The sequence below is a fragment of the Hermetia illucens genome, chromosome 1 (genome assembly GCF_905115235.1).
Source record: "Hermetia illucens chromosome 1, iHerIll2.2.curated.20191125, whole genome shotgun sequence".
Taxonomy (NCBI): domain Eukaryota; kingdom Metazoa; phylum Arthropoda; class Insecta; order Diptera; family Stratiomyidae; genus Hermetia; species Hermetia illucens.
Window position 1 is genome coordinate 220,663,195 of NC_051849.1, and position 25,581 is coordinate 220,688,775.

The 25,581-nt window shown below is 39.5% G+C and overlaps 1 protein-coding gene across 1 annotated transcript in view; it reads right to left on the reverse strand.

Moving 5' to 3' along the window:
• The window catches only part of LOC119646404 (ras-related and estrogen-regulated growth inhibitor-like protein), a 102,835-nt gene that overhangs the window by 35,357 nt on the left and 41,897 nt on the right, over positions 1 to 25,581 (reverse strand). Inside the window, exon 2 of the mRNA XM_038046848.1 lies at positions 15,033 to 15,113. Within this exon, the coding sequence (XP_037902776.1) occupies positions 15,033 to 15,108 (76 nt within the window). The 5' untranslated portion in view covers positions 15,109 to 15,113. The remainder of the gene's footprint in view (positions 1 to 15,032; positions 15,114 to 25,581) is intronic.

The window sequence follows — 25,581 nt, forward strand, 5'->3', positions numbered from 1 at the left end:
TCGAAGGCACCTTTACTTGGGTGTACACACTCTATCCCAAACTTATCAAAATCCAGACACAGAGGAATCGATGTTATAGTTGGTAGTTTCCGCAAGCAAAGCTGCCTCATTAAAGTAGGTTTAGTGAATACTAGCCATAGTACACTTGGTCAGGAAACACTCCTTCCACCAGACAAGAATTAAATGTGCTTATGAACCAAATAGGCCTGATTTTAGCACGGTTTCAAACAGGATTTGGCCCCTGGTGTTTGCCCCTCGGATACTTCAGTCCAAAGCCCATGCATTGAAATCATCATCATCAACGGCACAACAACCGGTATCCAGTCTAGGCCTGCCTTAATAAGGAACTCCAGACACCCCGTAAGGAGTGTAGGAACTATAGATATGGATGCCGTTGACTTTTGCCCTTACAAAGCCGGCTTCGGGGAATGTTATTGTTTCTTGTATGGCTTGCCTTCCGCATGCCCAGATTGCTATAGAGGAGTCTTTTACCTACCGTTTTACAAACGTAATTAACCCTACCCCATACGAAACCATACCACTCACGACATATCTCCAAAAAACTTCATCCTAACACGTGAAGCCATTTCCGAGAACATTATGGGTGATTGTTACAGATAGACAAATAGCCGATTGAATGAAAAAAATTAAATTAATTAATTAAAAAAAAATAACTAAATTATTTTTAAAATATTAATTAATTAAAAATAGTTGTGTGTGGTACTTAGAAGTGCAATCTAATGGGTTTCGGTAAAAGGCCTCTATTTAACAAAATTCCCCTGTTTGGTTCAGTGTTTTTCTGGATTGTTTATGATAATCACGCCTCGAATCATACTTCATATTGTATATGTTCCCGGATTTTGAAGTAAATATTGTTTAGTAACGTCCTCCTTCACAGAACCTCCTTTCTTCTTATATTAATTATTTCAAAATTGTTTATAGATTTCTTAAGCAAAAAAAAAATAAAAAAATAAATTTTTCCCGAACTAAAAGAAACCATCAAAAACTAAAAGTATCCCAATTAAATAGGCAAAATAAACAATACGATCGGAATTATCATGTATATATATAAAAGATATTATAAAAAGATTTTATTCCCATTTTTGGCCTACCAATTCTCCTCACCTTTTTATAATGAATTATCACCATCATTATTGATAAGTCATCTTACTATTCGGAGATACCATTAATTATAATATACAATCTATTTTTATGGATATTGAAAATTGAAGGCGTTGCTTTATATTTAGAATTCTGCAGATCCATTAACCTCCTACTGTTAAGCATTATTGCCATTCCATTTACTAATTATCATAAACTTAAGGATACTGAACCAAAACAATAAAAGCAAACTCAATCTATGTATCATATAAATACCACAAATTTACTATTTTTTTATCTGATCACAGAAAAGATACCGCAAGTTTTTTGCTACTCTCGTAAAAATGTTCAATGACGTCGGAAAATCCATTTTTTTTTTACCTCCCAGGTGTACAATTTTTATTTCACGTTATTTACTGCTAGAATGAAGAATTGTCATGAAGTGGGGAAAAGCGAAAAAACATATAATTTGCTATTCGATAAATATGTGGAAAGATATTTAGGTTAATGTTATTGTTTAGTCCGTTATTGTGTCTAATATACCGAAACAGATCAAGGTTGCGGTACTGTGTATTTCGAATATATACTTTGTGGGTGTACTTTACGCTTCAAATGAATAAAAAAAATTGATTTCAAGGATATGTTACAGAAATATTTTGCTCAAATTGTAGTTATATATCTATTGACATAATTCACTATTGTGCTATTTAACAATAAATGCTGCCATCGGAAATTCCATTGATTAGAACATTAGCAATTTAATTACTGATTTTGATAATCAAATTAAATTAATTTAAATGTTGATAATTTGAATCAAAAATATATGCAGAGTTTCCACAGCGTGTTACCACACGTTCTATAGTCAATGGTAAATTTAAGGTCACTTGTCACTCAGAGGGACAACTGAATAACTATTATAGAATTTCCATCATAGACTCGAATACACAAACACATATAAATAATTCCATAATGCTGAGTAGAAAATCACCCGGGGGTCAAATGTTTTTCGCGAAAAACAACAACATTTGTTCCATTCAACTCCAAAACTTTCATCTTAATTTGAAATAAATAAATCATCTTCCACGCACTTATGAAAATAAGATATTGGTCTCGCGTGTCACGGAATATGACCTAGAAACCGGGAACCCATAGTCGTCCCTGCCAAAAATTTCGTCTATTGCACCAAAGTAATTTTCAATTTCCCTCTTGTGTTTTCATTGCTACTTTATTTTGTCCTAGAAGTTAAGTGATGTGGTTTTTCTGGTGACTTCAGAAGATTGTTGGAGAAATTGCAAGCATCTTTCATTTGCAGGGTGCGAGACCTAGTTCTATTTCCTGGTGTCGGATTTGGGGGGAAGTTGCTGAAAATATAGGCTAGCAATTTTCTTTGAATTTTCTTTAAATCACTGTTTATATTTTCAGTAAAGTATTTTCAGGAGCCAATTTTTTATGTGGTCGATTTTTTTCTTAAGAAATCAGGAAATAATTTCTGGGGAGCAATAATGAATTTTCAAAGTTAAGTTGAAGGATTTGTCGATTTTTCTTGCTAGAAAGGCTGTTGCGGGGAGTGTGATTGAACTATGAATTGGGTCAAAGCAATGTTTATTGTGTCTGGGGGAAGTTGGGTGAAATATTGGTTTCATTTGAAATTTCAGCGGCTGCCTTAAAATTGTAGGTAGTTTGCTCACCTTTTCGGGATTGAAATCATTCAAATCCCAAAGGATTGGGAAGTAGCTTTGGTAGAAGCAGCAGGAAGCTTTTTATTTGGGTGAGTAGTCGAGACCGCCGAGTTTAGCGTCGATAGAATCAGACAACTATCGATGCACCTTTGATCAAAAAGTACCAGGAATTAACCACAGGAGATAACATCCATCTGAAGCAACACACGTGTGCCAGCATTTCCTCTATTCGTCCATGCACCGCTGGTAGGATTCGGCTCGTCTTCAAAGCACCACTCGAACAATTGTTGATTGTCGCTGTCATGCTTCCTTAATGTATGACCTGTCTACTGTCACTTCCGCCTTTTCATCAACACCGGTGCTCAGAGGTGGCGGCGAGGAAAATGGGGCGGCAACCCTATCGGCCAAACCAAAACCAAGTGGCCGAGGAGAACCTCCATAGTAGTGGCACCGGGAGACGCTGTAATCACTTTGGTTTGCCGGCCGTGATTCAGTAGGCGAATGCTCCAAAGGTCTAATCAGGGCGATCAGACCCGAGTCTGCACGGGGACTCATCTGAAGTGGCAAATTGATCACGAAACCTTACTAGGGGTATACTGGTACCATGGGAACCGGGAAAGCCCCTGGACTCACATACTTCGGGTGAACTCCTGTTGTATGTGAGGACATCCCGGTTATTTGCGGTTGGCCCCCCCTAGTGGGAGTTTGATGGTGGTTGTGGTTATGCTCAAGCGAGAAGAGACCTTCGGGCCTCGACGTGGTGTTGCGTATCAACACGGGTGCCGTGTTGTTCGGTAGAGATTTAGGTAATTCTTGCACCCACCAGTATGAATGCTAAGCCATGCGTTGTTGCTTGTCTCAGCGGGGCTCTGATTGTGGTCACAAAATCAATCCGTGTCTGAAGAGGACCGTAGGATTAAGTATCACGACAGGTGCCTACGTAAAACACCATGGGCTTCACTTTTCATCAGCATCAACATGGGGGTCTGACCACCAGCAATTTTTCTTAGGCTGATATCGCGATCGCTAAGCACCAAAAATCAAATCAAAATCATGCAGGTTCACGATGCAAATCCCATCAACACAGGCACACAGGAAAGTAGATCCTGTTATTTAAACGATTCGGGCCCTTACATATTCTGTATAAAAGTTAATTTGTTTTAAAACCTGATGGCTTCAGGGCTCGCACCTTAATATCCCCATATATCTGGGAAGTCGTGAAAAGTTGCGAAACGGACAATGAAAAAGGAATAAAAAGTTGCAGTTCATCCTATGCCGCGATCAAAAGACGAAAGATCCACCATGAATTGGATAGTGATCACCATGACTGGCGTCCAGGAAGGGGGAGGAAAACGTGCTCGAATTTTTAGCATGGAACTAAGCTGCCGTACAAACTTGAATAGTGCATATTTTTATGTTTTACGGTTTCATAGACGACGAGGTTTTCTGCTCCACAAAAGATCAGTCAAGATCAGTCAGGAAGTGTATTGCCGTGACATTCTTGAAGTCCCCATACTTTCATGGGCGAGTGCCACTTTATATGCCTTCTGTTCACTTCTTTAAGGAGTATAGGACACCCACACAGTCTCTTTGTTTTTTTATTTTCATTTTCAGTGAGATCGTGATTCAGTTTCATTATCATCTTACATGCTGTGCAAGTGATAAGCTCACAGTAGCAGATAGGGTTCTACTCCCTCAATTATTGCGTCCTTTTGGGCTGGGTACAGGACCGCAGAAATAAAATCCGGATCCAGGGGAAAATTATGTGGTAAATGGGACCCTGGGTGAAAATTACACCGATCTATTATTCCTTCTTTTCAATGACATTTTTTTTCCAGCTCCCGAGAAAACTCGGGGCCGGGAAGAATCCCGCTCTTGCCGCCTCCTCTCTTCAGGCCTGGTTAAAGTTGTCATTTTTGTACAACTTTACTGCAGTTGGGATGTTAGCATTACACTAAAACTAATAATCTATCTATCTGTCGGCTCGTCGTGATCGGCTTCGCCATTTGGCTCTATCGAATGCCTGATCTGGGTGCAATCTCAAGGCTTTTAAATCTCCATCCAGCGTATCAAGCCACCGTTGCTTAGGTCCGCCTTTTGGTCGTTTACCATCGACTTCGATGTTCAGACCAGTCTTGGCAAGTGAATTCTCGATTGCACGAATTGCGTGACCATACCATCGAAGACGCCTCTCTCGCAACTTTTCCACGATCGGTGCAACCCCATAACGATCGCGGATATCCTCATTTCGGATGTGATCTAAACGTGTGGCGCCACTAGTCCAACGTAGCATGTTCGTCTCCATTACCGCAAGACGCCGTTCATTGTCTTTTATGGTCGGCCAACACTCAGAACCATAGAGAGCGACTGAACGGACGACATTGCGGTAAATTTTAGATTTGAGACGTTCGTTGATACGTCGATCACAAAGGACACCAGTTGTGGAACGCCACTTCATCCAGGTTGCGTTAATGCGTGAAGCAATTTCATAACGCAGTTCTCCATTGGCTGATAGCGTTGACCCGAGGTATTTAAATCGCTCAGTTCTGGGCAGACCACTGCCGCTGACAGTGATAGTGCCTGTTTCATGGGGATCGGTCGTCAAAAATTCAGTTTTGGTTAAATTCAATCTGAGACCGTGTTGCATGAGGCGATCATTCCATTTTTGATCAATAGTGGCCAGCATCCGGTTGGGCATGGTGCGGAACCCCATCAAGTAAGTTTCGAAGTGGTGTTGCTTTGCCACCCACTAACCTTCTGTGGTTTCCGGAGGATGAATTGGCATTTAATATGCCATGGATTCATTCTGACAGGAAAAATTCATACAGAAAATGACAAATATTTTGTTATACTTGACACTGATTGATAGATAAGCTCATTTGAAAAGAACGGAACTGGACTGCCTTATAGACTCTACCGACAATACAAGCTTCTCACGGAACTGGAACTCAAAGCTCCTCAGGCAGATAATCACTGACAGGAACGTCCATCACACGCGCTACATGTGGTTCTACTGCCTCCGAAAATGAGCAGATTGCCAAGGGCACTCAAGGCATTCAATCTAGATGAGCAGGCAAATCTTGAACCCGAGCCGACCCCCAGATGTTTCCGCTGCAGTTGTCGGTAAGCGGCAGCCGAGCCCTAGAATCATTGCCTCTTCAGGATTGAATCCGATTGTGAAGAAATTGATAGCGGCTAAACCCAGCGTAGCCCACTTGCACTCACTGGGTAGGTAGTCGTTGAACTAATGTCAGTCCACAAAGTAGCCGCCTCAATTATCCTGTTGGTGCTGGTATCACCAGATCACCTATCATCGTACGGACTTTCCTCTCCCAGTATAATCTTCTCATCGACATCCAAGTCAAAAAGGTTATCGACTCACAGCATTTTCATAATTTTAAGAGGAGGAGGAACTCAAACATCATTACTGTTCCCTGCTACTACTAGTCAAGGTTGTCAATTTTCAAGACGGGACAACGGTCTGCCAGTGTATTACGAGACCCATACAACTGGACCTCTTGCAAACCTTTGACGATCCACGCAGTCTCGTCAGTCCCTGCGTCGAAGCCACCAAGGAATCATTTGTCCACCACCTAATCAGTGCTCCAACCTATTCCACCTCATTTATGTTAAGTTGGTCACCGATAGGAATACGCAACGCAGCTCAGTTAATTCGTTCTGTAAATTCGCCAAGTATTACTTAGCGTGGAATTTGAAGAGTGGCAGCAGAGGAGTAGAATACCTCGTTATAACGTTTCAGGCATCCATTACGCAATACCGAAGCTATCAAAGATTATTCGAAGCCGGAAATGTTCGCCAAGCTCCGAAGATTTGTAGGAATGCTTAACTTTTACCGCCATTGTCTTTCAACCGCTGCGCGTGTATTAGATTTGCAGAACAGATTTCTCAAAGGGTCTCCCGGCAAAAACAAGAGGCACAAGACCAAAACTGCATTTTGACAACAGAAAACTGAAGTCGAACGCCCTGATAGCCTTGGCAACAGATACTTCCAAAACTACTATCTGCACAGCCCTTGAGGGGAGGAGCTTCTCAGTGGTACTTGGCGTCCACTGGGATTTTAATCCAGAACACAGTCATATAGGGAGATACGCTACTATTCCTACAGTTAGGAGCTGTTCATTCCGCTTCAAGCCACCAAGAAAACTCCGGAGAATCACCCCTTTCCACACCCGCTTCGTCAGGCCTGGCTTGATAATATTTTCGAAGTAAGTAATCTTTACTCGCTGGATTTCAATATGACAGACCACAGACTACTGATGATAAGGCCCATAAAAGTTCAGAGTGGCTCAAGCGATTGCTAGGTTGGCAGTGGGACGGAATCTGGTAGCAAGAGTTAAATGAATGCGGCAACAATTTTCCAAAACGATTGGGACTCTGAATCGCTAGTGAAAGATTGGAGTATATCTTGTAGTTCCAGGAAGAGAAGAGAAACTACAAATTTGAGATTATGGGAATTATTAAATTGCTATGCTGTAAGGAAAAGAAAGCGAATGATCATTAAGATGGATTCACCATTTCAAGACAGAACAACACAATGGACAATTTCTTTTCTTCCTTAGCCTTTGCCTCAGCAGAGAGCTCGTGTCCATTATCCTCGTTATTTTTCTCAGTCACAGGCCTTGTGTAGATAGAGTCGAGAATTTTTCAAACATCGATTTAAATAGTGAACTACACGCAAGAATCAAGTACTTCTACCTCGAATAATGTCCTTTCATCCTCGACGTAGATAATTTTTGAAGAATATTCCCATTTCCATTCCAGTACGCAATGGTTTCTCTTAAGTGCTTTTAAGTATAATATTTCATGTGTGGAAACCAAGCAATATGGGCTCAGTGTTTGCTTGTCGTATGGTCTGCGACGACATTCCATAATTGCAAATACCCAAACTAAATTCAAGGTGCAACATAATTTCCCGGAAGTCTTGATATTTCCCAGAATTCGTGCTATCAGTCTGCAATAGAACCCACAAATCTTGAAAATTTCCGCGTATTTGAACTCAACACGATACGAATACAATAGGAGAAGTCGCAATATTCTGATGAAATTATCTTTGTTATAAAAGATACCTATCATCCGTCATCATAGGATTCTTGGAAATGTTATCCTGGCAAAGAGAAATGACTTTCACTAGAAAATGCGAAACTACTTTTCAAGACGAATTTTTCCAGATATTTATCCTCCCGGAAAGTAAATGGTTATCCCCATTGCATGGTTTTATATCAATTTTTTTGATCAGTATTTATTGGTTCTGGTATTAAATTTTGTCGTTTCAATCGCCTGTTTTTACCCGAACCAATAAAATTGCAGAAAAAAAGCTGAAAATATACAACAAGCCTTGCAGTGACCATGTTGAGTTTGTTATTGTTTATAAGCCTCCGATAATATTTACCAACAAATCAAGAAAACTGATGAAAGTAGTTTTTCAAGAAAACCCGAAAATCCAGTGAAAGATTGAAAATCAGTAAACATTCGTTTTCCTTAGAAAAGTAAAAAACTTGATCAACATGTTGACTGTTGATTGCAGTTTATATTAAATATTTTTTACAATTCTAAGTTTATATTATCGACTTTTTATCCAGTTTGTACTTGTAGTGGTACACGAAATTGCGTATCGTTCTTTTCCACTATTGAATTGGTACCACTTCCTAAGTACACCACAGATTAATCTAGCTCTGGCCTGAGGGATACGCAATTTAAAATGAGAGAAATAAACGTTTGGATAAAAATGTTCATTCGGCCTAATTTCTTGGGAAAATTATTAGGTATGTTGGTCAATCTGTTCGGCCTTGAAATTCCATTTAATTGATACATCAATTGTAGAGCAAATGATGTGCTATTTAATTGGTTTATATTTGAATTATCATAACAGGAGAAATGATGATCATAATGCGGAGAAAGTGGAGGAAATCGGTATGGAATTTTAGTCCGGTGCAGAAAAAAAATTAAAATAATATTTTCTCACCTTTCTAACCCACTCTTTACGAGTTTAAAGCACCTTAATTTGAACAAATGCTGAACCAATTTTTTTGGGTAAACAATAAGATTATTGCCCCATTGCTCCGTAGATTCTGTAAATTTTTTTCTTGTGTTCTGTCTGGAATGAAAATGCACAAGACGATTTTCGATCTAGGCCAATCCAATCTTTTTTATTTTCTATCCTTAGTGGAAAATTTTCAATGCATTGTGACAGAAATATTTTTAAAACTGACTCAACGTCATAGTGGCAGAAACAATTGATTTGCCTTAAGAATACTCGTGGTTTCCCCAAGGAAGGGAAGGAAGGTTTGTTGGAACTGTCGAGACTGTGAATTTCTACATGAATCGTGGGAGAATGATTTTGGGTAAACTTTAAGGGGATATGACACTTGGTAGACTTATTAAAAAAATTGTCATACATATTATATATTTACGGAAATTTAATCAATTCGAGGCAGAATCAAAAAATTAAAAAAAAACTTGTGGAGTCTGTCGATGGTTGGAGCGTGATTCGAGCCCCAAGCGTAACATAGCCATTCTGACCGACAGCCAAGCCATCAAGGCCTTGTACTCAACGACGACATCTTCCCGGCTGGTGGGGCAGTGCAGAGACGCGCTCAACCATCTGGGCGGCACGCTCAAGGTCACTCTCCTCTGGGTTCCCGGGCATAGGAACATAGAGGGGAATGAGCGGGCTGACGGATTGCCCAGGCAAGGCTCTGCTCTTGGCAGTCCCTCGACGAATACAGTCGGTGTACCGCTGGCGGCTGTCGGGGGCCGAGTCTACTCGCACTACCTAGCAGTCGCGGGCCTGAGATGGCGAAGGCTTACAAGTTGTGCCAAGTCAAGGAGAATTTGGCCCACTTATAACATAGCCCGATCACGAGAGCTCCTGTGGCAGACGCGTGCAAATGCATTCAAGATTACCATACCGTTAGCTCAGCTTACCCTACAACTCGCATTGCCGAAGCTGCGGAGAAGGAAGGGAAATCCTCATGCACTTTCTCTGCGATTGCCCAGCTCTGGCTAGAGTCAGGCTGCGGACACTGGGTAAACCATTCTTTGGGGACCTCAGAGAGATTTCTAGCTGCAGGGTCGGAGAGCTGCTTTCCTTCGTGAATGCTACGATCTGGCTCTGAACATCCGAGCCGGCTGGACTCTGCTTCCCTGCTCTCATAACAACAGTTACGATCTTAGGAGTTTGTGGCATCAAAACGGCGCACCAAAGCGCTAATTGGGCTCCTCGGAGCGGCCACTGATACCTACCTACCCCTTGTGGAAGGAAGCATCGTGATTTGAACGGATAATAGTTGTTATCGAAATAAAAAAAAACCAAAAATCTCCAGAGATGCTCGGGAGCAGTTTGTTGATGAGCTCATCTTTCGTTAAGATGAAATTGTCAAACAAAAACTGCAAAAACAGAATCAATCCTTTGAAATAATTAAGACTTGCCTTTTCTTTTCGCTAGTAATATTTATCAATTTTGAAAATACCAATATTTCGGGAACCACTTGTTCCGTGCCTTATTTCCTTGTAGGAGATTTGTAGCACTCATGAAGGGAACAAGTCTCCTTGTGGTACTGATGAAGGGAAAAAACGTAAAGGCACCGTTGTGGAGATTACAGCCAAGGCAAACAGGGTTTTTCAATGCGAGAAGAAATGGAAACGAGCCGTACTTAAAAAGAAACTAAAGGTCATACAACTCTTCAACATGGCAAAAAACTTAGATGGGAAATAATAATATCGAGCATATAAAGAACTTTATTATAAACAGGTCCAAAGAAAACTGCTCAGAGGAAGAACTAGCCCTCCTCAACAAGGGGTTGAAGTACCCTCTCAAGGAAGGCAGATTCCCAATACAAGACATAATAGTGGGCATCTAAGTGGTCATTCAGTACCGCCCAACAGGCCACAAGGGGAACCAAGGAGCCAGCATCGTCAGTCGTCTCAAGGAAAAACCAGTTTTCACATAGAAACAGACAAGGGAGATGCGATTATAGTAATGGACAAGGAGTAGTACGATGAAGCAGTCATGGAAAAGTTGAACAATGATAACTTCCATGAACTAAAGAAAGACCCACTATCAGAATCGATTAAACAAGTGGAAAAAGCGAACAAGGTTGGAAGTGGGGGGCGATACGGTCTATACGGTGTCAAACAGACACTCTTTAAAAAAAAATGCCCGGATGTTGTAAATTTTATAGAATAAAATGATACGAATATTTGCTGAAAATTTCAGCGACAAATATTAAAATTTGAGCCGTTGGTAGCAAATCTCCCCTCTCCAAAACAAGTTGTTTTGAGGTAGTGGCTGCAACTCATGACTGCTCCAGTCGTTATAGAAATTGGTTGAGCATTTAAAAACAAAATTAAAAAAAAAAAAATATGGAAAAAAATGTTAAGACTATATCCTCATGTCAAGGTGTCATTGGAAACCTAACGATGTTGCGTGTGTCCAACCTAACTTTTTCAAGGATCAAGGGCTTAACTAAAGTTCACAAACCTGGAAATGAAACAAGAAATACGGCACCTCAGAAACTAGTAAAATGGCTGGTTTCGAGTCTAAGCAGTTTGGAGCTCAAAAGCAATTACGCGTGAAAGGCAGGGAAGAGCTCATCTTTCGGAGCCGAGAAAATCTGAAGGAAATTGCGAACCGCCAAATATTAGTTTCCTTCAATGTGAAACTTTTGTTCCCTAGCATCAATATAAAAGAGATGCTTTTGCTACCTGTAAGAGGTCCTTCTGAAGAGAGAAGGTTCGCCTAATTGGAGGAAGGAAGTCCGCCAAGATGTATAGAGGTAGTTTATACAGCCTCAGGAGGTACAATGGGTAATCCCCCCCCCCCCCTTCAGTGCTCACTACTCAGCGAAATCTTCATGAAAAAATGGAAGTCCTTCTTTATTGGGTAAGATATGTGGATGATGCCCTTGCCCTGGTCAAGAGACAGACGCAAAGTTCGTGTTGGCAAATCTCAACAACATCAAAAAGAGAGAGAGATTTGTTTCACAATATAGACGAAAGTGGATCACAGCTTGCTTTTTTAGATGTTAAAATAATAAACAGGGACAGGAAGGTAGGGTTTGATATCCTCATAAAATCACTCAACAAACCATCCCGATAATTTCTAACTATTCATGGGGTCACAAAATGACCTTCTTCAACTCCATGATCTATTGAATGTATGCGGCCCCGCTAAGTGAGCAACACTTCGAAAAAGAAAGAAGAATATATCCTCAGCACCGCTAAGATTAGCAGATACAAGGAAAAAACAGTGAAGCATTTAACGAGATGAAAGGCAAGGCAACAGACAGAAATCGATTCCTCTACATTTACTCAAGGACAACGCGTGACATTAAAAAATTAATGGAAAAAACAGCTTAATGCCGATGCCTACAAGCACGAAACAATAGCAAATACAAAACTGGATTCCCCAAAAGACTGACAGGAGTGGGATCGACAAAATCGATTGTCCGGAATGCGACCAGGTTTACGTTGGACAAACTAAAAGATTGGCGGCTACCAGGATCAGAGAACATATAAGGGAAGCACGGGTTGCATTGAAGGAAGGACGAGCCGCGGGCGGAATAAAATCCGTAGTAGCCAAGCATATGGTAAGCAGGAACCATTACATAGAAAGTTCAGAAATCTCCGGGCTACCGATGGAAAATAGGATTAAATGGAGCCTAATTTCTTGGGATATTTAAATATATATTTAAATTGACAGACTAATTATTTTGCAATATAATCTGGACAATTTTTCAAATAAAAATAGCCGCAAAGGCTGCTTTAAGGGGGGGGGGAGGGGGCGCGGGGTGGTTATGGTCTTGGAATTTTTTCTCCCATATTTTTTTACTTTTTTGTGCCAAATTTTTAGAGCGATTGAAGCAAAACTAAAGAAATTTTAACCATTCGAAAATCTGGGTCGTTCCGTCTGAACTGTTGAACTTTAAAGCGATTTTCTCACACTTCAAGTTTTCAAAGACGATGACGGTTATAGTTTAAAATCGGTTGCACGGATCCTGTCATGATAATGCATAATTCATCAGAAAGCGATGTGGAGTTTTTTTATAAGCTTAACACGGTACCTTTCTCTAAGCTACAATTTTTGGTTTTAAAGGGTAATAAATATATTTCGGGAGCGACTGTTCCTAGCTTTGTACTGATGAATTGGATAAGTCGCTCCCGAAATATATATTTACGTTTCATTTGATATGCATTGCCTGTACCTTGTAAAAAAATTTTTGAAGAAGTCTCTTTTTTCCGCCGTACAAGCCGTAACCCCCCGCTTAACTTGTAAGCACTGAAGAAGGGAGCAACTGGCTGCGTATAAAATCGAACAATAAGGTTGTTCCGAATCAAAAAACCAATCTTTTCGTATCATTGAAAACATTTTTTGTCTGGAATTCCGAGATTTCTTTTTTGGTTTTTGTTTATGGATTGGGGAGTCCTAACTCCGCATCCACTTGATGCCGGGCCGGACCAAATGGAGTGCAACTTGCTCCCACTCTTTATGGTCCACGGCTTCCTCCTTTTTGGGTTTAACACCCAAGGTTCAAAAATTAAAAGAGGGGCGAAGACGACTTCGGGTTTGTAGCACCCCAATCAAACAGAAATTGTGTAGCTCCGGCCAAGTTTTGGCCTGAATTGTGGGCGGATTTACGTTGAATATAATTCGCATCTTCCGAGCCGCTTTGGTCACACTGCTCTCAGGGCAAAGGTGAGGCAGCGTCAGATGAGTTGCCTCTCCCATGGAAACTATAGTTGTCTTCGCCACCCTTTCAATCCTCTTTCCGATTTGTTTTTGCTTTATTTTGCCGGACTCCTTATTTAATGAATAGTATCGTTTTTACTATACCAAATAATTATCCATCTTAAAAGCATACCACCGTTTCAAAAATGGGGTTCGGCTTTCCACTCCATGCAAAGTGAACCTCAACCTTACAATTCGAAAATATACCCAAGCTTCATAATCGATATTCTCATTGAATAAACCATAAAACTGCAATAATAAAATCTCAATTGTCCGCCTCCAATCAAATTACTAAGAACAAAACTTTTCTTATACGTTTACCTCAGTAAAATCAAAACTACGCAAGACTCCACATTTAAACGAATCGACACATAAGCGGATCGAACTGTCGCCTAATTTTCATTCTCTTTACTACTGTGGATCCTTGTATTTTTTCTTTAGAATTTCCTTATATTGAACGGAAAGGTCAGTATGAGGTCATATAGCATTATTATTTCGTCGCACTCCCCAGGCTTCCACCAGATTGCACCGTAAAGATTGAATTTACCTCATTCGCATTGTAAGGAAACCTACCACAGCTCGGTCCTATAAATACCATAATACAAAGGTGCGTAGGCCGGGAAGGTAGTACCCAACTAAGTCAGTATAATGGAAATTATTCAAGGATTCATGTAATTCAGTTATGATTGAATATAGTACTGTATCTAGTATCTACATATATACGGGTGTGTATGGACTAACGCAAGTGCGTAAACTTCACCAGGAGAATTTATGTGGTGTGCATTTGCATGGTGGGTTGGATATCTAAGTATGGAAGCATGCAACATTTACGTATGGGGTCAAGTTCCTATTCAACTTCCTTCCTTCGACGGTTAAAAATATCAAATCTTAAAGTTCATGATGTCAGATGATATTAGATACAAATAATTAATTTCAAGGTAAAATCCCGAGTGACTAAAATATCCGAGTATGCTCCCCCTACCTATTGCCTATTTTTGTTTCAATCCGATATAGTAAGATCTGAGCACATGATAATTGTTTGTATTTCAAAATAATTATCTGAGCTACAAACCATTTATAATTCTCACATCTGAATAGAAAGATATTTGCTCAATTTTGTATTTATTTTATTTGCTAATAAAATTGAAATCTCAAGCAAATCTTCGTGTCAGAGATCACGTTTCTGTTTGAAACAAAGAAATCTCGTCATTCGCTTATATAAACCTCAAATAAGGACCAAGGTTCCACATTAGTGTTAATTAAAAGTGGGCAAAATGTTGATGTAAATTGATATTTGCTGCAGAAAACATTATTTCTTTTTTATAGAAAAATTGGGGCAAATTTAAAATAAATATTATGCGAAAAAGAAATTGTTTAATTAGTACTATTTTTAAGAACAAGAAGATGCATATAAATCCATTTTTAACAAGATTGCTTTTCCCTACATATTTCGGATTTTCCAAGTGTTTATATATTTATCTGGTGTTAATTTGTATTTTAATTACCTGATTTTCCAACATTTACGTTGCCTAGTACGGCGATCCGTACTTTTGGTACTGTGTTTTTGTCGTCCGTTTTCATCGTAACTGTAAAAAGCATAAAAACATGTTTTAGTAACAAAATCTTTTTAAAAAATATTGGAAATTTGTCATTGATTTATTTCATGGTTACGAAAATAATGCATATTCAACCAATTAACCCAGTTATACTTCTTTTGAAGTTATGCCATTTTTGTTTGTTGGGATATTATTAATGATACAGTAAAAGGAAATTCACTAATATATATATATATATATCGTCATCAAACTGATGTATAGCATGTAGATATGCATATGTATCAAAACGCGATCTTAAACAAACAAATAAACCATATGCCTGCGGAATTTACAAGCACATATGCTTTGAGTAATTTTAATGGTTTTCCTTGAGTAATCATAACAATCGACACTTGTGGTCATGAAAATCTTATCCATTCACCAAATTTGATCATGGAGATGGGATGTGTTTATCGAAAATTTGCATTGTTCATGGACAATATATGCAAATTCCTACTACAATGGGAATGTGGGTGGAACGAGATTGATCTGGCAGGATTAATGCATAGAATTAGCTTTTTAATTTCAGGTCAAAGAACGGTGCGATTGTTCCATTAAAATTTGTTAATGAAACGATAAGGTGAAGATTGTTTATGGCCCCCAGGATTGGCCAAATCTATCGAAATGAACTTGAAGGAATTCTTTAGAGTTTAGACGATTCAAAACCATTTGAAGTGCCTTAATTTTTATCCTCCCATCTTATTTATAATTGAATATATTGTATACTCGTATGTCGTAGATACATATTAGATTCCAGTGGAAAGTAAACAAATAATATTACTACAAACAAAAACCAAAAGGTACTCATAGACAAAATATAAAAGACCTCCTTGAAAACATGAAAAATATATGATTGTATTGTTTATAATTAATTTCTGGGGGTTGGAATATTTCGGGTGATGTATGGGTTCTTATTGTGGCTTCTTCATTTAAATCTTTTGATATACATATTTTCGGTTCGCTATTTTCTCCATCTGCTGCTAGTGCGGATCACATATGTAAGATCACCAAGGCTAAAAGAATCAGGTGTAAAGCATGTGGTTTAATAGCATAGCATAGCAACGATATTGTATACTATATGGATATCTGCGAGAATTCATTGAACGGAAAGAAGCTGAAAATCTGTGTTGTAATTTTCTAGTGTGAGATTATTAACCTTGAATATTTATTAAATGTTACTTTGAGGTGAGTCATATACATATATTTCATTGTAAATAGCCCGGGAATGGAAAGAAATTATTTAAGAGAATATAAATATTTATTAATTCTGGGACTAGTGCCCCCAACATTCAATGAATGGGGATAGCAGTAAAAGCATGCTTAGATTTTCCTTGAATTTTTCGTTGTATTAGATAATGCGTTGTGGAATTATCAACGCGATGCTAAATCGATAATTGATTTTCAATTAAGAATGAAGTCGATGGGGATTCATCACTCACTCAAGTGTGGAAATTGTTACCGTTCTATGAGGAGAATTTTAGGGAAAAGATTTGACTTTGATATTTGAGAAGGGAAGCAGTTTTTAACTCCTCGAAACTTAGGGGGTTATTTTTTTCAGATGTCTGTTATGAATCTTAGATGTGTAAATAATTTTGCTATATTACTAAAGCATAAATGTATAAAAGTGAATGTAAGGGACTGGTACCCACATTGGGCGCTATCTTATAAAAGTTCCTACGAAGATTAGAGGAAGAATAAAAAGCTGAAGTATTTGATTATATTTGCACCAAACTGTGTAAATAAAACAAAATAATACATAATGACCTCAAAACAGATTTTCATTCGTTAGAATAATAGATAGAAAGTTGGAATAATAGATAGAGGGCTCACAAGTAGTGTCAACTGGTAACAACCGAAACTTTAACGCCTCGATCAAAACGTATAGTACCAGTTTACTTACTGAAATCGAAATTGAAAGTTTTGGATGCAATTATCGAGTTTAAAGAAAGTTTAGATTTTTCGAACTTAAAATAGGATGGAATATTGTTGGAAGAAGTTTTAACACTTTTGTGGAATTGACGGAAATCGCCAGTTTAGAATTTGTTGGTTAACCTGAAAGTTATAGATTAAGAAAAGCACTAGATTTTTTTCCTTACTCTGTATATTTTTTATTGAGCAACGAATAGCGTTTCCGAACCTATCAATAATAAGAAACAACAATAAACTCATGTTCGATATATTCAGAAAGAAAACTCAGACACAGCTTATCATACCGTGGACCTCACACATATGGCAGAAAATCGCGGCTTACCACAGTATGGTAGACAGATTACTAGTGATATCATTGACGGAGGAGCGCTTCAAAAAGGAAATAACCTACATAAAAGACACTGCGGTGAAAAATGGATATAGTAGAATGAATTCGGACCAACTCACAACACTTTTCGAACAGAAAAAAAAGGTATAATCCACTTATCAGAATGAGTATTATATTATTATCCTTAACGAACAAAATAAGAAATCCATTTTTAAAAAACATCATCGAAGTAGTTGGTAAAAGCGCAAACAGACAACTGAGGACTAAACTAGGTTTTACCATAGATAAGTCGGGAAACCGGAAGCCTGACGCTTTACGTATAAAAGGTTTTGTGTTTCCATATGTGAGAAGCATAACGCAGTTCTCCATTGGCTGACAGCATTGACTCCAGATATTTAAATAGCTCAGTGCTGTCAGCTTCAATAACCTGCCCAGAACTGAGCGAATTAAATATTTCGTGTTAATGTTAACAGCTAGTGAAGAACTGCGTTTTGAAATTGCTTCACGCATTAATGCGACCTAGATGAAGTGGCGATTCATTGGCACGTATATAGGAAATATTGTCTTCTATGGTGGTACACAATTTGGAAGTCCTGGAGTGAATTTAAGGGGGTTTCTAAAAGTTGGCATTATGCTATTAGTAAGTTTATTTGAGCAGATATCGGAATAGGACATATTTTGAGGCCTAGATTTCATCTTAGCGCACCACTCTGATTTTCGGATTTTTAGGTTGCGTAGTTTCCGAAAATGAGCCCTGTCTGACTTTAAATGTGTACATTTTGACTCCTCACTCGAGCACTTTGCAATTCACGGCGAAACTAATATCAGTTGCAACTAATATCATTTGATACCCTACACGACTATATTCAGTGAAAAATTTTTTTGAATCCCGCCTTTGCATGTATGGGGAGCCCCCTTTAAATTCCACCTAAATTTATGTCACTCGCTGTATACGTGGAATTTTATAGTTTCCATCTATCAACCAAATTTTGTTCGAATCGGTTTAGCCATTTTGGAGAAAAATGCATGTGGTAGACAGACAGACAGACAGGGAATCAATCTTAATAAGGTTTTGTTTTACACAAAACTTTAAAAAGAAGAGAAGAGCAGAATTTACACGGTCAGCTGCCCAGAATGTGAAAAAGTGTATATTGGGCAGACTAAAAGGTTAGTGACCACAACATTCGAGGAACATATTAGAGAATACATTAAAAGAAAAAGCGACGACCATCGAAACATTAAGTCAATGGTAGCAAGGCACATGGTGGAAGAGGGACATACCGTAACGATGGACAACGTGGATATTATAAAACGGAGGCGAAAAACACACCTTTCGGATAGAGGGGAAAGTATATGCATCATCAAAGAAGGGAACCAGATAACCTTAAATCACGATGAAGGAAACTGCGCTCCTGCCAATTGACCTAGATGAGACTATAGTGCCAAAGGGAAGGGGGTGAAATATTGGGGGGAGTGGGGGGGGGGGTGGGGAGCGAGTTAAAAGAAACGCAAGTTATACCCTGTTCGGATATCGAAATTGGAGGACGCTATGGCTTGTCAAGAAAAGTGGAAGCGGCGACTTCAGAAGGCCAAAGGCCGATATCGAACTGTAACGCCTTAAAAGAAGAAGAATTGGCAGGCAGTTAGATTCCAATGAATTGGAGTAGATAAGACTATGAGCATCATTTTGAAAGACAGGTCAAGACAAGGCAATCGTCAGTTATTGCAAGGTATAAAACCCCTGGTAAATTTTATAATTTTCAACTAACGCCGTTGATCGTACAACTGTTGGTGAATTAAAGCATTGGTCTGGTCAGCCTCAGTAGAAAGATGAAATTAGATCAGAAGAAACCAATGGCAATGGCAAAAATTTCCAAATTGTATAAAGTGCCATAAAGGCAAAAGCCCCCGGGAGATATTGTACGGGGAGATTCTGCGCTTCCCCGCCGACCCTGTGCTGGACATCAGAGCGGAGTTAAGCGACCCTGGCATGCTACGTCTGTTCAGAGACGCGGTTTTGAAGCTGAGACCGACTCCACTTTTTCGATACGCGACAACGGGGATCAACACCCCCAGGTACCTCGAGACGTGTTCACATGTCCTCATTCGGGTGAACGCTTCTGGGAGGCAGCTGCAAGCACCATACGAGGGCCCCGTTAGGGTTCTGGGACGAGGCGAGCATTCATTCAAGCTCGACATCCGAGGTGGACCCAAGCGGTTCTCCTTGTCGAGGCTGAAAGCTTTCTACGAGCCCGTGGTCGCAAAAAAGCGCTCGAAAAGCGTCAGATTCACTTAGTGACCCCATTGGCGGAATCACGTGGTCGGTTTGCTCCGCTGAATCCGCCTAGTTTATGATGGGCACGGAGTGATGTGGCGGCACAACGGAGGCGCGAACCCTGAATGCCGCCGCGAATTCGCTTCTGGCGCCGCATTGAACGGCCGTGGAAACAGCTGACGCCCTGACAGGAGACCAGGTTGAAAAATGTCAAGGATGCCATTTCTCACTCACTCTAATCTTGTTATTCGTCCCTTTGGGCAGCAAATTTTGAATATCTAAATTCTTACTTAAAAAATTAATTAAGAACATTGTTGAAATTTTAACTGTGTTCAATTAGCGTGAAGTTTTTGACTATTTTAAATAAATTAGGTAAATTTATTTGACTAGACATCGTACAATGCACAAAAGCCTGCCACCCGGGCACGATGTGATGGGAAATGTATAGGTTATACATTAAGGAGCGGTAACAATTTCATTGCTGGTTACGCCAGATGGGTAACGAGTAGATGTGTAGAGCACTTGGCACAGGACTGCGGAGGAGAAGTGCGGGCATCTTGAGATGTCCTAAGAGACCTGAATCGCATTTCAGTGAACTGGAAACAATGAGGCATAGGTGTGGTTGCTATTCCCCACAAAACTGGTTCTAGCACAATTTTACGAAATTTCAAATTTGCAAATTTTTTATTTGTTATGGAGAAAAAATGTGAAATTGATTTGTTCGAAAGTTTGCAATATTTGGGAATATAAATACCTCAAATCACGACTTTTGACGAGAAGAGATTTAATTTCAGAATTGAGAAACAACCCATTTTGGTCACGCTGCTCCCAGGACAGAGGTGAGGCAGCGTGTGATGAGTTGCCTTTGCCCTGGATGAAACTGTCGATCAACTTTTTGAGAAACTTGGAGGATTCCGTGGACCACAGGGGAGTACGTAAGTTGCTTCCCAAGTTGTTCGGTTCGTCATTAAGTGGGTGCGGAGTCAGGACGTCCAGCATCCTCAGGAAAAAAAATCCACTTCAACCTGGTTTAGGTCTGAACTGACGGCGGATATGTTTGTTTGATTATATATAAATGGAACGATTACAACCTGGCGCTTCTTTCGCTCACGCTGCTCTCAGGGCGGAGGTGAGACAACGTCTGATGAGTAGTCTCTGCCCTGGACATTTCATTTTTTGATTCATTAAATGAACGAATTCATAACTTCTAATATGCGGACGTATTCATTCAGCTCTAAAATGCAGTTCGGTCCCGTATGCTTTTTAATCCCATCAGACATCAGCCCACTAACCACATCCCTAATCATAACAAAATGTCAGCAAAAGAAAACATCTTTTGTCTCTTCACTAAAATAACGTACAAAACACTAAACTCAAGGAAAGTGAAATAAATAAAAAGAATAAGAAAAAGAATTTCATTTACCAGAATCATGATTCACTACACTTTCCACAATTCTTTGTTTAATCATTCCACGCAACAATGACTAAGAAATGTGAAATTTTAGAATCAAAAGCGGACATTAAAGAAGAGATTTGTTATTAAGAAGAAACATTTCCAATCAATATTACAAATAGTAAACAATGTAATGGAATACATAATAATTTAGATAGGAAGCATGCCTGTTGGATTTTTATTTTATTACTTTTGAGTAACTTTTTTGGCAATAGTCCAGTTTTATGATTCCTGGGAAGATTCTTTTATTGTCGTGGTTCAGCGGCTTCAGGTGTGTTTCCTTTTCGTGAAACACTGAATCATATAAATATTTCAAGTGTTTTGAAAATGTCTGTCAAGGCAGAATTCTCGTAACTTTGAGATTCTTTTGAAAAGATACTTTAATCGCTTCCTAGACACTAATTGGGATTTTTGCCTTTGGATTTTTGATTTTTAGTGATATCACGTTTTTTTCTTCTGTTTTATATGAAATTTGTGAAGCTTGTATCATTTAGAAACTATTTCATAATTTCTTCTTTTAGTGTTTTTTGTGACAACCATAAATAAGATCAAACAGGAAGAGGTTTACAATTTAAAAATAATATTTTTATTTTATCTCATACCCAATGGAAATTAAAAAATAAAAATTTCAAAATGGAAATAAAAAATGAGAACTGAATTCAGTGCCCACTCTAATCTAATAGGGAGCAAAGTCATGATATAATTTATTATTAAAACGTTCAATTTCACAAAATGTAGCGTCCAATTTTCATCACTTTGAAAAATCATCATTGTCATCATCCGGAATCCCCTCAGAAAGTTTGTGGCGTCAGTCGACGACGCTTAAATGGCGCCATTATTCTAACCTCAACACTGCCATTTTGTCGCGCCTGGCTCCGCGAAAGAATCTAGAAAAATATTATTTTTAACTTGAATGAAGACTGATTAGATTAGAATATATGGCTTTGGAGGAAATTGGAGAGTCTGTACGGCATGATCGTGGAAAGTCAGTTTTATTTGTATAATTTTATGTTCCCTGGCTTTGAGACAACAATGTCTTGCCCTCGTGATGGTTATAATTTTCGCCCAGTCGTCGAGGAGTTAGAACGAGATGGTATTTAAATGCTTGTCGACGTACCGGTCAGATCCGCTACTGTGGGGAAGAGGTGATGATTGGATATGTACACGCGTACAAATCTGATGGAATTTATGGAATTCTTCTCGTGTGGAAATTTAAGAACAGCTTTTTTGAAAAATCCTTAGCATGAAAACTATTCATTCTCGCCCACTAAATGGGCTTGCGATCAACATTATTTGAGAATAGCGGGCAGCAGATTTATTGGAATGGTTCTAAATTTATCTTACCAGAGTGTCAAATAATTAAGTTGGAATAAAAGGGTCATTTGTTTTCAATAAATGCTATAATTCAGGAGCGGAATTCCTTGGGGTCTATTTATAAAATTAGCATTTTAACAAGTTTGGAGTTTTGTTTAAAAAAAATAATATCATTTTAAATATACTTTAACGACTTCAGATTGATTTTTTTATGAGATTCTGTGAATTAAAACCGTCTGCTCCGAAATTTAGTTTAATATTAATTAAATATTTTTTTTATTATAAAATTAAAAAATAATTAAAAAATGTATCCTTGCAATACACTTTATTTCGGATGAAACAAAAACTTTTCCAAAATATTTACATATAAATCTTACACGCTAAACCAATCTGAAGGCAATTCCCTCGCTTGCAGAATAATTAGTATTATCGTAGGATTCAAAATGGCGCTGATTCGATTTATTCAATGCCAGCTAGCAAAAATAAGACGTAAATATTTCAAACCATCCAATTACTTTCGAATTATATTTTAACATAAATCAAAGGATAAACTTTCACCTATCCAAGGCATCAAACCGCAAAGCCTATAAGTATTCATTCAGAAGAGTCCTTGAATGAAAGGTTACGTACATTATTATTCAGGAGTTTACCGGCAACAAGTGCTGCGTGACTACAATGACATTAAATATTCCGTTTTGTGTTTCCACAGATCATCTTCATCTTCAAATAATACCAGTTGGCCTACATTTTCACAAGTCATCGCGACACGAGGAAATCCCAAGACAATATTGTTATTCCCATTTCAGGGGAGAAAGTAACACGATACCTACGTGATCATTTTCACCTTGAAATCTAAGCAACTCCATAGTACGCGTGCAACCTTGAAACGAAGCAATTTTTAGGAACAAAAGCGAAAGTAAAGGGAGGCCGCGTTAGACGTGCTCCATAAAATTCATATATTCCCGTTCATGTTGACCTAATTAGATGGGTATATTTTCATTAAATCATCTCAGACACCCTATGAAAAAGTGAAAGGATTTCAAGGCAAGGTTGAGGCCTATTTTCACTTTTATGACGTATTAAGGCGAGAATATATTAACACATCATTTTCCCGAAGTTCCTTCTATTCGGTCCCTTAGATTAATAAAAGCTATAATATTATCTATAAAAAGCTTCAAGGCTTCAGTAGAACCTAAAAAGAACCTGTGGTAAGGTCACAAGTACAATTACAGCCCAGCAATGAAGGGTGCTTTAGGGAGCAGAGACTGGACTAGAAAACAGTGTTGGGAAGTAGAAAGTAAATTCACCTTCACCTTCACCAGAATATCTAATCGACTTCATTAGCTATCTCGCGGTATTTATTGCAACCCTCCCTGAGGAATGCGAGGGTGATTTGCCTCTGATTGGAAATTTTCTTGACAGCCCTGTGAAAATAACATAATTGGAACATATGAGGCTGTTTCTTTTGGTAGCGAAATATATATATATAGACCTGTAAGAAAATACCAACGTCATCACTCGATGCCTGCTTGCATTGCGGGGGTGACTGCCCCCCGATTTTTAGAAGCCAAGAGAAATTTGCCACAAGAATTCAACAAATATTAAACTTTTCTTAAACATTTTTCCCGCCTTTACGCACGAGTGATAACCGAGAAGCTTATAATTTCACGAGTTTCGTGAAATTCGAGTGGACGAGAAATTTAAGGAATTCATGTAATCGTACTTTGATCTGAAGGAATTAAAATTATCTGGCGGATTATGGGAAAAGAATAGCAGAGCACGTGGATGAGAAGCACGTGGATTTAGGAAATGATATGTGATGAAAATTTTCAGTTGCCAGGGTTATAAATGATGCTTGCTTCCTTGCACGTTTTGCGGTTCTGTTTTGAGAATATGCCTGAATTATATGACATTCACAATTGAGGCACTCCCGCAACAGCACGCTGGCGGACTACCAACTAAACACCTCCCTGTCATCAGAGAACTAGCCTGGAACCGTTTGACACATTACTTCGGGCTAGCCCTACCGCTCTCCCGGCTTTGGGAGCCTTCAAGTCAGGGAATTGCTTTCACCAACGGGAGGGGAGGGTAGGAAGGGAGTTGTTGTTAGTACAGGGAACCCCTTACTGTCCAATCCCTCTGCCGATCGAGTTCAATCTTCTTCGTAGTAAGAAGAGCCCGAACATAATGCGCAATACGATTCCAGCTGCCAGAGCTCCCCTGTGTCTGCATAAAGTTGCTGGCGGAGGCCGTCCCACCTCTCGCAAGAGAAAAAGGTGTGTTCAGCGTCATCTGCCACTCTATTGCAGAACACACAATCAGGAGATCACGCCTTCCCAACCCTGTGCAGGTAACACTGAAAACCTCCATGTCCACTTAGAAGTTGAGTAAGGAAGTAATCAATCTCACCGTGCTTTCTGTTCAACCATGGGTCTAATTTGTCGATGAGCCGCGCAGTCCACTTGCCCCTTGGCCCATTTTGCCAAGAAAGTTGCCACTCGCTAAGAATACGTTGACGTTCTTCACGGGCAACCACTTCTCTTAAGTTTTCGCCCTTACGGCGATAGATAGCTTTGCGCTCCTTGGCAAGGAGGGCAACGGGGATCACTCCCGCAATCACCATCACAGCTGGTTCGGAGACGGTGCGATAAGCAGACGCCACTCGGAAAGCTCCTCGCCTCTGCACTTGAGCGAGGCGGTTACGATGCACCTCCTTGTCAAGGGCATCAGCCCATACCTCCGCACCATAGAGAAGGACGGACTGCGTTGCTCCCATGAGGAGACGTCTCCTAGTTGATATAGGGCCCCCGACATTCGCCATTAGCCGACTCAAGGCCGCGACTCCTGCTGCAGTCCTGTCCGCGGCTGCTTTGATTTGCGCGAAGAAGCTCATCTTCGAATCGAGCATTAAACCAAGGTATTTAATCATTGGTTTTGACTCTATGGTCAACTCGCCGATTGATATGGGACGCAAGGTTGGGATTCTCCTTCTGGTCAGGATGACTACTTCGATTTTTTCTAGCGCAAGATTGAAACCGTGAGCAGTCATCCATCCGCTTACCCGTCGCATCAACATGCCAAGTCTGCTTTGCGCCTGTTCAACAGTGCGTCCGGCAACAAGTGCCGCAATGTCGTCTGCATAACCGACCAGGCGCGACTC